Genomic DNA, 14,812 nt, shown 5'->3' on the forward strand with positions numbered 1-14,812 from the left:
CTCAAGCTATGGTGCCTCCTGGAACTAACTACCCAATGAATCACAGGGTGCTTTTTAAAATTTAGTTTTAATATTTATCTTTATTGAAAAGGCAGAAGAACAAGAAGAGACGCAGATTTTTTTATCCATTGGTTCACTCTCCAAATGGCCACAAGGGTTGGAGCTGGGCTGCAGCTGAAGCCAGGAGCCAGGGGATTCTTCCGGATCTGCCACGTGGGTGCAGGGTTCCAAGGATTTGGGCTGCCTTCCACTAGTTTCCCAGGCTACAAGCAGGGAGTCGCCTGGGAAGTGAAGCAGCCAGGACATGAACCAGCACCCATTCGAGATGTCAGCACTGTAGCCATTAGCTGAAGATACTATACCATAGAGTGGGCCCCCGGGGTGTCTCAACACTACCATCAGTAAGCTCTGGTTACCTGAAACCTCATTTCGTATGGGTAAGGGTCTCTTACGGAGAACTTTTCCATAAAATTCTGTTTTCCCTAGCGACTTTCAAATTCCTCTGCCCTCCTTGGTGGTAATCATGATTGGGATGCAGACCAAGGGCATGGCCCAGGCACTTGCTGGAGCGTGGCTGAAGCTGGCAGCAGAGAAACCAAGCGACGGCTAGCGTCTTCGCCATCGCCACGGGTGTCACCTTGCTTCATACTCACCAACGCAGTCCCATCCCTGGGTGAGACGAGGGGGCAGTCTGGGGCCAGGGACTGTCCAGCCTCAAGAAGGCACTTGCCACCGTCTTTCCCTGGGGCAAGGGGGTGGGGATGGATTTCCCCCAGGGGCTCCCTACCTGCTGCAGGTGTAGGGCAAGCTTTTCCAGAGTTCGGGCTCCACAAGCCAGTTACAGCCAATTAATTCCGGATCAATATGCTGACAAAGTAACCGCTGAGGAAATTAACCTGGAAATCACCTGCCAATGTCAGGGAAAGCCAAGAAACAGGACCTGTATTTCATGTGAATTTCCCCCCCAAAAAAAGGAGGAGGGGGAGGTTTTTCAAGTTTCTCCCAGAGCCCTTAACTTTTCACGGTGGTTTTGAGTCCTTCTCAAGGCTGTGCCTTTCCAAGGGTATTTTTACAGTGTGACCGATAGCTAGGAGCCCTCTCTGAACTAGGCCTCCGATCAGGTGTGGAATCCTCTCAAACGCCGGAGGGCAACATGCGGGGAGGGTGCGGCGCAGCCCAGGAGCCGGCTCTGCCCTGGGACCAGTCCCAGAGCCTCTCCGGCTGGAGTCCACGTGTGCACATGGCAGGACCGACCACATGGTCTCCGAGGCCGCCGCCGGCCGAGCTTCCGTGGGCGCGGGGCACGACCCTGTAACGGTCCTCCCGTCCCTCGCCGCCCCAGCCCGGGGCCGTCACGTCGAGCCTCGCATCGGGGGTCGGCCAGGGCCCCAAGCGTCTCCCACCTCGGCGAGCCCCGAACCCCGAACTCGTGGGCCCGGCCTTCCCGGGGCGCCGCCCTCGGCCTATCAACGTCCACTACCCCCGCCCTCGGCCAATCCCGCGAGCCGCGGGTCCCGACCCTCCTTGCCGCCGCTCCGCCGGTCTGCGCTTCAGGCCTTCAGTAGGACAGTCCAATCAGAGGACTGCTCTCGCCTGCCCCACCCCGCTGTCCCGCCCCCCAGACCAATCCGCACGCCGCCTTCGCCCGCCCGCCCAGCCAACCGCGGGGCCTTCAAACCCACGAGCGAATGGGAGCGGGGCGGCCCCTCAACGCTGGCTTCCTGGCCAATGGCGGGTTCCGCGTGGCTAGGGCGGCAGCCAATCGCCGGCGAGCGCGGTGCCGCCGCGGAGAGGTCCGGCCCGGATATCCCTCCGCCCTCCGCCCTGCCTGCGCGCCGCCGTCCCCTCTCCGCTGGCCTGCCTTCTTTCTCCCTCCGCCGGCCGAGCAGCAGCCGCGCTCGGAGCCGCCCGCGGGGTCCCCCCCTCCCCCGGCGCCAGAGCAGCCGCCGCCAGCCGCATCGCGGGCGGGAGGACGGGAGCGCGGGCAGCCGGAGGGACGAGGCCTCGGGGGGCGAGCCGGTGAATGGGCGTGTGGTGACCCCCGCCCCCCACCCACCCCTCCCTTCCCACCCGACCCCCCCCCAGCACCCCAAGCCCGGCTGGGGGAGCCGCCGCCCGAGAGGCCGGAGCGTCGTGTTAGAAGGAGTCGCCGCCGTCGGCACCACCGCCCGCCGCCATGGAGCTGATCACCATCCTCGAGAAGACCGTGTCTCCCGGTAGGACGCGGGCGCCGGGCGGAGGGGGAGTTGGGGTGGGGGAGGGGTCTCCCCGGCCCCCCTCTGACCCCGCGCCCTCCCCCCTCCCCCTAGATCGGCTGGAACTGGAAGCGGCGCAGAAGTTCCTGGAGCGTGCGGCCGTGGAGAACCTGGTGCGTGCCGCGCCCCGGGCCCTGCGCGGCGGCGGCGGCGGCGTGCGGGGCCCTTCCCGCCCTCCCGGAGGCCCAGGCCGCGGGGACGCACCCCGCCCGCCCCCCTCCCCCTCCCCCTCCCCCTCCCCCTCCCGCGCCAACCTAACCCCGCCATCGGGAAGCCGGTGGGTGTGTCCCGCCCCGGGCCTCGCGGACAGCCAATGGCTCAGCGCGCCGGGCTGCGCGGCGCCCAATGGGCGCGCGGCCTGAGGGCGGCGGTGCCGCGGGAGGGAAGGGAAGTTGGGTTGCGCGGCGCTGCGTGTGCGGCGCGGGTGGGGGTGGGGGACCGGGCCTGGGGGCCATGTGCGAGCTCGGGCCTCCTCCGGCCGCCCCGCGCACCCCCAGCGCGCCCCGACGCGCCCCACTCACTTGCTAGGCGGCCCTGCTCTTGTGTCCCTGGCCGGGCCTGGCACCGTGAAGCCTTTCCCACTGATTCTCCCACTCCTTCCCCCCCCCTTCCTGCTTGGAGCTTCCTCTCCCGGTTCTTTTTTTCGGGGGTGGCGAGATGGGTGGGCTCCCGGGAGTCTAACTCCATCGTTTGACCCCGATGATTAGAAAGACCTGGTCAGTTGGGACCCGCAGCCAGCATGGCGTACGAAGGCCGCCCCTTTAGCCGGGCCTCTTGGCTAAGGAGACCATGGAGGCTTCGTTCTCGGCTTTCGTGTTTGCAAATTTAAGCGGTGATGGACAGAGGAAGAGAGTCCTCTAGAAACCAGGGCTTTCTGTAAAAATGCAGGATCAATAGGGCACGGAGCCTGCCCCCTGCTTGTTTCCTGGGCGATGGGGAGTGGAGGGAGAGGTGGTGTGGTTCCTTGGCGCCTGTGAAAGGTGGTAAGTCCCTGACACTGTAGCCAGATGAGTCCCTGTGTGTGGTTGGCAAAATAGTTCCACCACGACCTAGGGATGAGGCTTATATCATACAAATCGCTTTCCATGTGCTATTTTTTTTTCCCTAATTACTGTGTTGACCCTTAACTTGCCCTACCAATGATGTTGCCACTAGCGTAAACAGATAGTTCATTCAAGGTAGATTCCTGCTTGAACTTCTACTGATTTGCTCCGAGCTTTTCTCTTCCTAGACCCCTTAGTTGGGTAACTTTTGAAGGATTCTCTTCTGGGTGGCAGAAGTTGCTAGAAGGAGGAAAGTGATGCCTGGGCTTTCCTGTTATTTGAACAATGCTTTTTGAAGTTTTTTTTTTTTTTTTTTTTTTAATGGAGGAGAGGATTGTGTGTGAAACAAGTTGCTTGGAACCCCGTTCGAAAAGGTTGTGTGTGCTTGTATGGATCCCCTCTGCTAGACAGCTCAAGTTTAAGGAACCCATGCTGTATTGATTGTTGACACTCAGTCATTTTCCATAAACAGCTTGCCTGGACATTTTTACTTGTTTGTTTTCTCCCTATTCCTAAATGCCCATCACTTATAAATTTGCTTTTTCTTTAATCTACTTTGCTGAACACCCTCAATTACAATTTGGAGTGTTAGGCATCTAAGTCTTCTTTAGGCTTAAATATTCTCATTTCTTATGAGAGATTAACTGCTTCCATGGCTCAAAACCATCATTCCTTTTGGTCTGAGCTTTTTGAAATTTAAAGAAACAATTTTAATTTTTACCTATCATAACATTGGTTCATTGCTAAGATGGACTATGACACTGTTTTGGATGCTTGGGACACCTGTGCTCATGAACAGTCCACTTGTCAAATTGCCTAAATTCTGGAGATGGGATGGAGGGGTGACCTGCAAAGGAAAATATATAACTCCTTAGCAGGGACTGGGCTGCATGGGAAGTGAGTGGATTTCTTTGTCTGTCAAAGAACTTTCCTATGGAGATGTTGAAGTAGGTGTTTTGCAGTTCCTGATATGTGCTTAGAAATAGGTTTTTTGCTACCTTATTCCCCATAGTTTTTGGGTACTTGGTAAACTTGAGTTGGTAAAATCCCTCCAGGTTTTCATTGGTGAATGCATGTTCTCTCTAACAGCCCACGTTCCTTGTGGAACTGTCCAGAGTGCTAGCCAACCCAGGAAACAGTCAGGTGGCCAGAGTCGCAGCTGGGCTACAAATCAAGAACTCCTTGACATCCAAAGACCCAGACATCAAGGCACAGTATCAGCAGAGGTGGCTTGCGATTGATGCCAATGCCCGACGGGAAGTCAAGAACTATGTGAGTAATTCACCTGCTTTTGGTCATGTTGCTTGCGGCCCGAGAGCCGTATGCTAGTTTCATTACTTGAGCGTGGGATAGTTGACGTTGTGATAGGCTTCTGACACTTAAGCTTCACTTAAACTATATTTAATTCTAATAATTTTGCTCTATTTAGCTTGTCTAGGTGGACTGGAATTCTTTTCAGATGACAGAATTTGGGATGGAGAAGGGGGTGGAGCGGAGGTCTCTAATGAATCTCAGTAGTGAACAGATCGGTGCTGTGGATCAGAGCACTTTGGGAGTTTGTTAATATGTATATTCAAGCTCTCCAGAGCTTGATTTGGTGAAACTGGGGTGAAGCCGACGGATAGTTTGTTAGCTGTTGTCCCTAGCACCCTTCGCAGGTGGTTCTCCTTGTTTTGTGGTTCAGTCCCAACATGGGGTGAAGTCAGCGTTAATGACCTGCAGCCTTTGAACCCTGGAGTGGGTGAAATGGGAAAATGACATAATGGTGCTTTTACCTACATAGCAAATTGTGAAAAACTATATGAAAACTGGATTTTTGTTCAAGGATTGTAATGAATGAGACGATAAATTCTAAGGAAAACCAAATGTCCCTTGTTGCTTCACGTTATGAAGGTCTTAGGACTTTGGAATTTGAAGTCCATATGTCTAGCTGGAGCAAAGGATCTAGAATATATGAGCAGATCACATTTTTAAATGAAATTATTTAATGGTCTGTCTTAGATGAATAAAGGCACAAAGGGAAGTAGATGAAACCTCTGAGAACACATCGTGTTTGAAGAGATACACTGGGGGATTCCTATGTATGCAGTTGGGTGGGTTCTGGTTATATACATTGTATCTGCTGCTGTCTCCGTGCTCTAGAAAGAAGCTTCTAGTTAAATTTGTGCCCCTTCACTAAAGGCAACTATTCCGTAAATTGTGAGCCTCTTTTCCATCTTGCATGTAGCAGCCCATGACCAGAGGCTGTGAGAGCCAGCTTCCTGTGGAGCCATGTCTGCGCATGTTGGGTTGGCGTTAAGAGATCAACAGTCTACTTCCCCAATTGCCATAGTGGCTGAAGCTAGACCAGGTTGAAGCCAGGAGCCTGGAGCTTCTTCAGGTCTCCCACATGGGTGCAGGAGCCCAAGCACTTGGGCCATCCTTTGCGTCTTTCCCAGGTGCATTAGCAGAGAGCTGGTGGGAACTGGAGCAACTGGTTCTTAAACTGGCACTTACATATTATACAGTACTGTAGTGGATAAGGCTCCTTTGAATCTGTACTTGGCTTCCACACTTTACACCAGAATGGTTTCTTAAATCTGCAGAATAGCTTATGTTGGCAGGTTGAGCCCTTGCGTGTTACCTTGGCCTTCTCCCTTTTATAGCGTATCTGATGATTAGTACTACAGTATTGCAGTGCTGGTGGGTATGTCTTTTGGCATCTGGTGGTAGAAGCACAGTTAGTGTCATTTCTTAGTTCCTCTTAATTCTGTGGTAATTTGAGTGTTGCTAGATTGTGCCTAGTTTTGGTAAAAACTCAGTATCTAGGAATTGGATATCTGTACCTCGGAAAGCTCTTGAGTAACATTAATGGTCTTATAAAGGCAGTTGGAAGGGGAAGCGGAACTGTAGGATGGGGTCCATGTGCTTTGCAGATGTACTTGGAGACAACCTAGGGTAGTATAAGGGCACCTGGAACTGGAGTTTATTTCTTCACCTATGTTGTTTTCTAAGATTTTCAGTTAGTAACATGATAATGACACATGTCTGGAACACCAGGTGACTGTCCAGGGTCTGGAGTGTATGTAGTGTGTACTGACGGAACTCCCGCCCCGTCTTCCAGCTCCTCTCTTGCCACTGCTCCTGTGTTTTTCTGGGTCACAGTAAACTGTGGTCCTTGCGTTGTGCTGTCTAGTCCTGCACATTCCTCCTCGCAAGTACCTTGGTCTCTGTTGTCCAGCCTTTATCCGTGTGGTTTAATTCTTGGGCTGCCACTCAAGTCAGACTTGGTTGCTAACCATTCACCCTCTGACATATGTCATTTCCACCCTACTACTTGATGTCTGGTGTAATCATTTTTGTTTAAGGTTCCGACTTGCTCTGATAGACCTAGAGAATCAATCAGCTGTTGCTGGGTAGAGCTGGTGGGAGTAGGTTGGCGAAAGTGATGATCCACTAGAATAGAGGGAAGACGGGTATTTCATTAGCTGCTGTCTACAGAGCAGGGAACTGACCTGACCCAGCCAGCAGAGCTGGCCTGCAGCTCTGGCAGCACTTGTGCTCATGCCATGCCCAGTTAACTGTTCCGCTTTGGAGGGAGCTGGTGATTCCTGTTGACCTTTTTGAGTGGACTAGCTGATAGTGGCAATGATTAACCCTGGTTTGATGGCAGCTCCATCCTGCAGCTGTACTTATGCCTCACACTCGACAGAAAGGCCTGTGTGCTAACCATTTGAAGCAACACAGATTGCAGGACAAGTGAACCTGTTTTAGTCGGTAAATCTGACTAGTTCTGGTCATCTGGTACTGATTATTGGACAAATGGGAAGCGTCCCTTCAAGTGGAAAGTTGTGCAGGTTTGGTAGCATCTATGACTTTATGTGTTTATTTAGAGATGTTTTATGTGCCTGGGCGCCAGAAGAAGCAGATATACTTGACATTTCCCAGGTGAGACAACCTGCCCTCAGTCAGGCTAGACAGTTGGATTCAGTAAGTACATCAGACTCACCTGGATGCCTGAGTTTGCCTCTTTATGAAGGCCCCAGTTCTGATCATAACACTAAACAGCCACCTCATTTTTTACCCCAAGGAGCTTGAGACCTGAATTTTAAAGATTTATTATTGGACAGGCAGATTTACCAAGAGAGGAAAGAGACACTGCCGAAGTGGCCTTAATGGCTGGAGCTGAGCTGAACCAAAGCCAGGAGCGTCTTCCAGGTTTCCCACACAGGTGCAGGGTCCCAAACATTCACATGTCCCAAACTTTCACATGTCCTTGACTGCTTTTCCAGGCCACAGGCAGGGAACTGAATGGGAAGTTGAGTGGCTTGGACACAAATTGGTGCCCATATAGCATCCCAGCAGTTGCAAGGTGAGGACTTTAGCTGCTAGGCTGCTGCACTGGGCCTGAAGATGAGTTTTGTCTGCATCCCTCTTACCTCTCCTGATTGCTGGTTTCCTGCCTTGTGTTGACTGTTGAAATGAAATGAAGTGCGTGGCTTGGAGGCAGTTTCCATGTGGAAGCTGGGTGGGAGGGATGGACTTGGACTTCACAGCTCTGAGCCATGGTGGTCGGGGCCAGGGCTGGTTCTTCCTGGACAGTGTTTCACCCTTCCTTTTGTGTCAGGAAAAAATACCAAGACATTGGTGTAAAGAAAGTCAAATGTGCTCAGATAGTAATAGAGATTCTTACATGTGTGTCTTACATGTTTATTTGTTTTGCAGGTTTTGCAAACTTTGGGCACAGAAACTTACCGGCCTAGCTCTGCCTCCCAGTGCGTGGCTGGTATTGCTTGTGCGGAGATCCCGGTCAACCAGTGGCCAGAACTTATTCCTCAGCTTGTTGCCAATGTCACAAACCCCAACAGCACAGAGCATATGAAAGAGTCCACATTGGAAGCTATTGGTTACATTTGCCAGGATATAGTAAGTGCTTGCCTCATACTAATGGATATGTCTTGACTCTAGCAGGGCTGTGCATGGTGTTAGGGTTATTCTTAATTAAATCATGTTGAAGATCAACCTGCTGTGAAGATTTGTGAAAGTGAGACTGCTTTTTCAATTTAGAGCTTAGATTCTAGACTTATATAAAGATTTATTTATGTTTATTGGAAAGGCAGATTTACAGAGAGGAGGAGAAACAGAAAGATCCTCCATCTGCTGGTTCACTCCCCAAGCGGTCACAATGGCTGGAGCTGAGCTGATCCGAAGCCAGGAGTGTCTTTCAGGTCTCCCACCTGGGTGCAGGATCCCAAGGCTTTGGACCATCCTCTGCTGCTTTCCCAGGCCACAAGCAGGGAGCTGGATGGGAAGTGGAGCAGCCAGGATGTGAACTGGCAGCCATATAGGATCCGAACACATACAAGGCAAGGATTTAGCCACTGAGCCATCACGCCGGGCCTGGATCCTATAATTGTAAAATGATGGTATTCTCATTGAGAGAATTCCTAACCTGATCCTCTCCCCGGTCCTCCGTGTGTTAGGAATTCTCTGGTGCATTGTCATTTACTGCCTTACAGAAAAGTTTGCCAACCCCTGAATGGTTGATTTAGCCATGGAAGCCATAACACAATATTATTTTATTATTTGTTTTAAAAGATATTTATTTATTTGACAGGCAGAATGAAAGGGGGAAAGAAAGAGATCTTCTATCTACTGATTCATTCCCCAGATGCCTGCAAAAGCTGTGGCTGGGCCTGGGCAGACCCGGGAGCCAGGAATTCCATCCAGGTTTACCACATGGGTGGCAGGAACCCAGATAGTTGAGACTTCATCTGCAGCTTCCCAGGGTGCGCATTAGCAGCATGCTGGATTGGAAGCAAAGTTGGAACTCTGCATGAGACTCCTGCGTGTGGTGTAGGCATTCTAAGTGGCAGCTCAGCTCGTCTTGTCACAATTCCTGTTTCACAGAGACAGTTCCCAGATGTCTGCAGTAGCCAGTACTGAGCCACACTGGAGACAGGAACTCCATCTGGGTCTCCCACCTGGGGTGGTAGGAGCCCAAGAATTAGCACGATCTTCCACTGCCTTCCTAGGTGCATCAGCAGGGAACTGGATCTGAAGCAAAGCAGCTAGGGCCTGAACTGGTACTCTGATGTGAGATGCCAGCATCACGGGCAGATGCTTAACCCTCTGCCACAGTGTGGGCCCCAACATGATGTTTTAGATGCGATCCTTTCAGAACAATTGTTGCTAAGGAGACTGGAAGCCTTGGTGTCTGTTCACCTGGAGTCCCTGATGGTGTGCTCAGGTGTTCATCTTGGCTCTCAGCTCTCCAGAGCTTTACTTCGATGGCCACGAAAACCCACCAGGTTGCCATCTTCTGCTTTTGCACAGAAGACTGGGGAAATCCAGTGTTGCCCAAGTCGCAGAGACAAAGCTAAGGAGTTCCACTGGCTCAGTTCTGTTTGGACCACCAGTACAGGGTGGCTGTATTGGCAGGTGGTTTGCAGTGCTGTCCTTATATGGGAATGAGAGGGAAAAGATCACAAAGTCAGGATGCTCAAATGGATTTTACAGTTAAAAAGACTGCTGATTAGCCATGATCGCTTTATTCTAGTCATTGCACTTCTCTGCTCGTTTCAGGACCCAGAGCAGCTGCAGGATAAATCCAATGAGATTCTGACGGCCATAATCCAGGGGATGAGGAAAGAAGAGCCCAGTAACAATGTGAAGCTCGCTGCTACCAATGCACTCCTGAACTCACTGGAGTTCACCAAAGCAAACTTTGACAAAGAGGTAAGGTTCCTTTGAAAAGAGATGCAGATTTAGAGGGTGTTTTCCCCCAAAAGTGTCGTCTTGTTGGGAGCTAGAAGCAAGCCTGTATTTCCATTCTAGATGAAGGTTTATGAATCTGAGATCTAAGTCTTTGTAAGCTCAGGTGAACGTGTGAGACCAGTTTGGGATTGAAAGACTAGCAAGCTATTTGATGTGTCCTTCTGGATGGTGCTTTTAGAACTGCAAAATTAGAAGTTTTTGTGTGTGTTTTTTTGTTTTTCTTTGTTTTTTTAGCATGGTCGAGTGCGAGAAAAAGGTCATCCATCTCCTGTTGCAGGAGGCCACAATCTTTGTTTCTGAAGATTTATTTATTTTTATTGGAAAGGCGTATTTATAGAGAGAAGGATAAACAGATCTTCCATCTGGTGATTCACTCCCCAATGGCTACAGTGCCTGGAGCTGAGCTGATCTGTAGCCAGGAATCATTAGCGCTTTCCAGATCTCCCTCATGGTTGCAGCGTCCCAAGGACCTGGGCCAGCCTCTGCTGTTTTCCTGGGCCTTAAGCAGGAAGCTGGATGGGAAGTGGAGCAGCTGGGACACAAGCAAGCATCCATATGGGATCCCAGGGCTTGCAAGGGAAGGATTAGTCTGTTGAGCCACCATCTCATCCCTTTTTTCTTTGTTTGGTTGCTTGGTTGGTTTATTGTTCTTTAATACCTCATAAAAGTGGGATCATACAGTATTTGTCTTTTGGTAGCCAGTTTGTTTCACATACAGTGATCCTCAGGGTTCATCTATTTTGTAGCTTTGAAGGCTGAATCATGCTTATCGTAAAGATATCATGTGGGTTGCTTCCTCATTTTGGCTTTTGTGAATGATGTGCCTTTTAACGTGGTACGCACATCTCTGAGTTCTCAGTTCCCTTGACTGTACCCTTGAGTGGCCTTAATGGCTCCCATGGACTGCCGTGTTTTTTGGGTATTCTTTTTGACATTTCAGCTGGGATTTTGCTATTTGCTGACCTTGTTGAGTTTCTTTTATTATTTATTTTGATGACGTTTACATAGTTAATTAGGGCATAAAGGGTCAAAGGCCACAGGAAAGTGGGTAAGACCATTGTTTGCATATTCTCTCTCTCTTTTTTTTCCTGTAAGGGAGAGAAGGGGAGAGAGTAAGGGAGAAGCCCCACCCAGCCTCCCAGCCATCCCAGGGTCCCGATGTAGGGCATGCTCCAAGGGCACTATTGTGGCGTTTTCTAAGACAAGAACAATTTTCAGTTTTAATTGATGACAAGAACAGTTTTTCCTTTTACACCTCAGATTTAGCAAGGTAGCTAAAGAGGTTCCTCACTCTGTGCTTGTCTGTCATTTTGTCATTTGATGGCACTTGGCCACCTTGCAGAAAATACTTTTTTATGTAAAGATGTATTTATTATTTTTATTGCAAAGTCAGATATACAGAGAGGAGGGGAGAGAGAGAGAGAGAGGGAGATCTTCTGTCTGTTGATTCACTCCCCAAGTGGCTGCAATGGATGGAGTTGAGCCGATCTGAAGCCAGGAGCCCAGAGCTTCCTCCGGGTCTCCCACGCAGGTGCAGGGTCCCAAGGCTTTGGGCCGTCCTCGACTGCTTTCCCAGGTCACAAGCAGGGAGCTGGATGGGAAGTGGGCCACTGGGATTAGAACCCGCGACCATATGGGATCCCGGGGCGTTCAAGGCGAGGACTTTAGCCGCTGGGCCACCGTGCCGGGCCCCGGAAAATACTTTTGATCTCTAAAATAAGGCAGATGTTTCATATTTTCTTCCATTTTGATGTGACTTACATTTTGCTATCTACGTGGTAAGCTTGTGGATTCAAAGGTTAGGGGATTCAAAGGTTAGGGATACCCCCAGAATTACAGGTTGTGACAAATACTGGGGTTAAACTTCCCAGCCTTTGCCAGGCTGTGACTGTCCAGACAGGAGTTGCTTGTGACGACAGGCACGTATAAGACCCTAGGGAGTGAGAGGTTGTACTTAAAGAGAACCTGGATGTCTTCCTATTTCTGATTTCCTAATTATCTTTATTCTTCCTGCAGTCCGAAAGGCACTTTATAATGCAGGTGGTCTGTGAGGCTACACAGTGTCCAGATACGAGGGTAAGTGAAATCCTATGAAAAATCTCATGCCTTTCCCTCTGAAAAACCAGTTTGGATATACAATTTGAGAGATACAGGGTGGGAGAAAGTTAATATATTGGAGGTCACTCTTCTTAAAAAAAGATAAAGGAATAAGTGGTTGGCTTTGCTGCTTTATTGCTACAGGTTATCCCAGGGCTGGTCTTCTAGCTATAGTCCGTGAAGCTGGTTTCTGTTGCCCTAATTTGAGCATGTGAAAGTTACAGCTTCAAGCTGAATTAGCACTAGAGAGAGTTTTGTTCTGCACAGGTCTTTTTTTTTTTTTTTTTTTCTATTTTTTGCAATTTATTTTTATTGGAAAGGCAGATCAAATTTACAAAGAGTAACAACTGAGATATCTTCTATGTGCTGGTCCACTCCCAAAATGACCCAGTGACCAGAGCTGAGCTGATCTGGAGCTTCTTGTGGATCTCTCACGCTGGAGCAGGATCCCAAGGCTTTGGGCCTTCCTCTTTTGCTTTCTCAGGCTACAAGCAGGGAGCTGGCTGGGAAGTGAGCTGCTGGGATTAGAACTGGCACCCATATGGGATTCCGGCACGTTCAGGGCGAGGACTTTAGCTACTAGGCCACGCTGCCAGGCCCCTCCTCTTTTGCTTTCTCAGGCTACAAGCAGGGAGCTGGATGGGAAGTGGAGTAGCCAAGATATGAACCAGTGCCCATATGGAATCCTGGCACTTGGAAGATGAGGAGTTAGCCATTGAGCCATGGCATTGTGCTTCCCCCTCCCCCGAATAGATACGATACTTGTATTTTATTTTATTTTCGATGATATTTACATAGTTGGGAATGATTCATGCCCTTGTAGACTACCGAGTAGGGTGAGGGGGTCGAGGAATGAGGAAAAGTGAATGGGATCACTGCCTCCGATCTTTTTTTTTCCTATGTCTGGGGAAAGTAGAGAGAGGGCAGCTCCTGGCATCCTAACTGCATCAGTACCCATCATCCACATCAGCCTACACGCACACTGGTGGTTTCCATTGCCTGGTCAGTTCTGTCCCCAGCCTCATCTCAGTGCAAACCAATGCATGATGAGGCCTAGCCCAACCCTGCCCACCAAACTCTGGGTACCCTTATTTGAAAGGCACTGCTCCCCAAATGGCCACATGTTGCAGAGCTGGGTCAGTCCAAAGCCAGGAGCATAACTGCTCTTTCAAATGGGTGTGTATACGGTGCATGCTGTGCTGCCTTCCCAGGCACATTAGCACCACACTAGACTGAAAGTGGAGTATCTAGGGCTCAAACTGGCACCTATGTGGCTACCCATACCTAGGCTATATCTTTACCCATTACACCACAGTACAGGCCCCTGCACTGGTGTCTTTAAAGGAAAGGGAAGGAATGGAAAATTGGAGGAGTAACAAGAAGCTTGAGGGGAGAAATGAGAACATCAACGTGTGTGTCCCAGTGAGCCCTTTAGGGTGTTAACTCACTTGAATTGAGTATGTTTACATACAGCGTTATTTCAATAAATTGTTTAATTATCTGCTCTCTACAGGTACGCGTGGCTGCTTTACAGAATCTGGTTAAGATAATGTCGTTGTATTATCAGTACATGGAGACATATATGGGTCCTGCTCTTTTTGCAGTAAGTGTCTTGATTTTATGTGATTGAGCTTGTACCTGGTTCCCAAGTTTGATTACCTCTGTAATCTAACTGTTACGGGACTGAGGAAGTTGTTGTGTCTGAGAGTTGTTGGTGCTTGTCAGTAGGCCCACATAAGTATTATGTGTTTAAAGAGGGGATTCTAACCTGAATCAGTGCTTACTTGGGATCTGGGGTCTTTGTTTTTCCTCTTCAGATCACAATTGAAGCAATGAAAAGTGACATTGATGAGGTGGCTCTTCAAGGAATAGAATTCTGGTCCAATGTTTGTGATGAAGAAATGGATTTGGCCATTGAGGCTTCAGAGGTGAGCTGGGAGCTGTTCTCTGGTTGGATATCACCCTCTAGTCCTATTCTCCTCCTGGCAGAGCTTCATTCTGAGCAGGCTCAGAGGGCATTTCCCCTTGTAGCCCCTCAGGAGGGAGATCAAGAATTGGGCATCGCCTGTTTTGGGTGCTGAGTGTGCTATGACTTAACTTAAAGCACTGATAGGAGTACCATGGATGCAAGAGGGCAGCAGGCTGTCCCAGTTGACCCAGGTGATGCCTGATGCTCACTCCCTTTCCAAGGTCCTGATGCATGGTTCCAGCATGGAACTGGTGAGAGAATCACATGTGATTTCTCTGCATTGCTTGATGCAGGGAGCACTTAGATGTCAGGTTGCTAATGTGAACTGACCTTGTGAAGATGTTGCCTGGGTCCCTTAAAGTAGATACATAAACCACCTCAAAGCACCTCTGTGGAGGAGCCCCTTCAGAGGTCACAGTGATGTGTGGGATCACCATGTAGCCCTGCACTTTGCTGTCCGAGACCCTGAGGCACCTCTGCTGGTGCCTTCCTACCTTGTTTGCACTCTTCCTCCTTAGGCCGCAGAGCAAGGACGCCCCCCGGAGCATACCAGCAAATTTTATGCCAAGGGAGCACTGCAGTACCTGGTCCCAATCCTTACACAGACACTGACTAAGCAGGTGAGTTCTTTGCCAACTCTTAAGTAGATAAACTGTGAAACTTTACTGAGGTTGGGTTGATTAGGTGAAGTT

General features: G+C 49.9%; 1 protein-coding gene across 1 annotated transcript in view; it reads left to right on the forward strand.

Moving 5' to 3' along the window:
- The first annotated feature begins 1,889 nt into the window (after nucleotides 1-1,889).
- Nucleotides 1,890-14,812, forward strand: part of KPNB1 (karyopherin subunit beta 1) — a 29,856-nt gene continuing 16,933 nt past the window's right edge. Inside the window, exons 1-9 of the mRNA XM_004591119.2 lie at nucleotides 1,890-2,216; nucleotides 2,310-2,368; nucleotides 4,388-4,570; nucleotides 8,003-8,203; nucleotides 9,863-10,015; nucleotides 12,071-12,130; nucleotides 13,665-13,754; nucleotides 13,969-14,079; nucleotides 14,639-14,740. Of these exons, the coding sequence (XP_004591176.1) occupies nucleotides 2,177-2,216; nucleotides 2,310-2,368; nucleotides 4,388-4,570; nucleotides 8,003-8,203; nucleotides 9,863-10,015; nucleotides 12,071-12,130; nucleotides 13,665-13,754; nucleotides 13,969-14,079; nucleotides 14,639-14,740 (999 nt within the window). The 5' untranslated portion in view covers nucleotides 1,890-2,176. The remainder of the gene's footprint in view (nucleotides 2,217-2,309; nucleotides 2,369-4,387; nucleotides 4,571-8,002; nucleotides 8,204-9,862; nucleotides 10,016-12,070; nucleotides 12,131-13,664; nucleotides 13,755-13,968; nucleotides 14,080-14,638; nucleotides 14,741-14,812) is intronic.

The sequence above is a fragment of the Ochotona princeps genome, chromosome 17 (genome assembly GCF_030435755.1).
Source record: "Ochotona princeps isolate mOchPri1 chromosome 17, mOchPri1.hap1, whole genome shotgun sequence".
Taxonomy (NCBI): Eukaryota; Metazoa; Chordata; class Mammalia; order Lagomorpha; family Ochotonidae; genus Ochotona; species Ochotona princeps.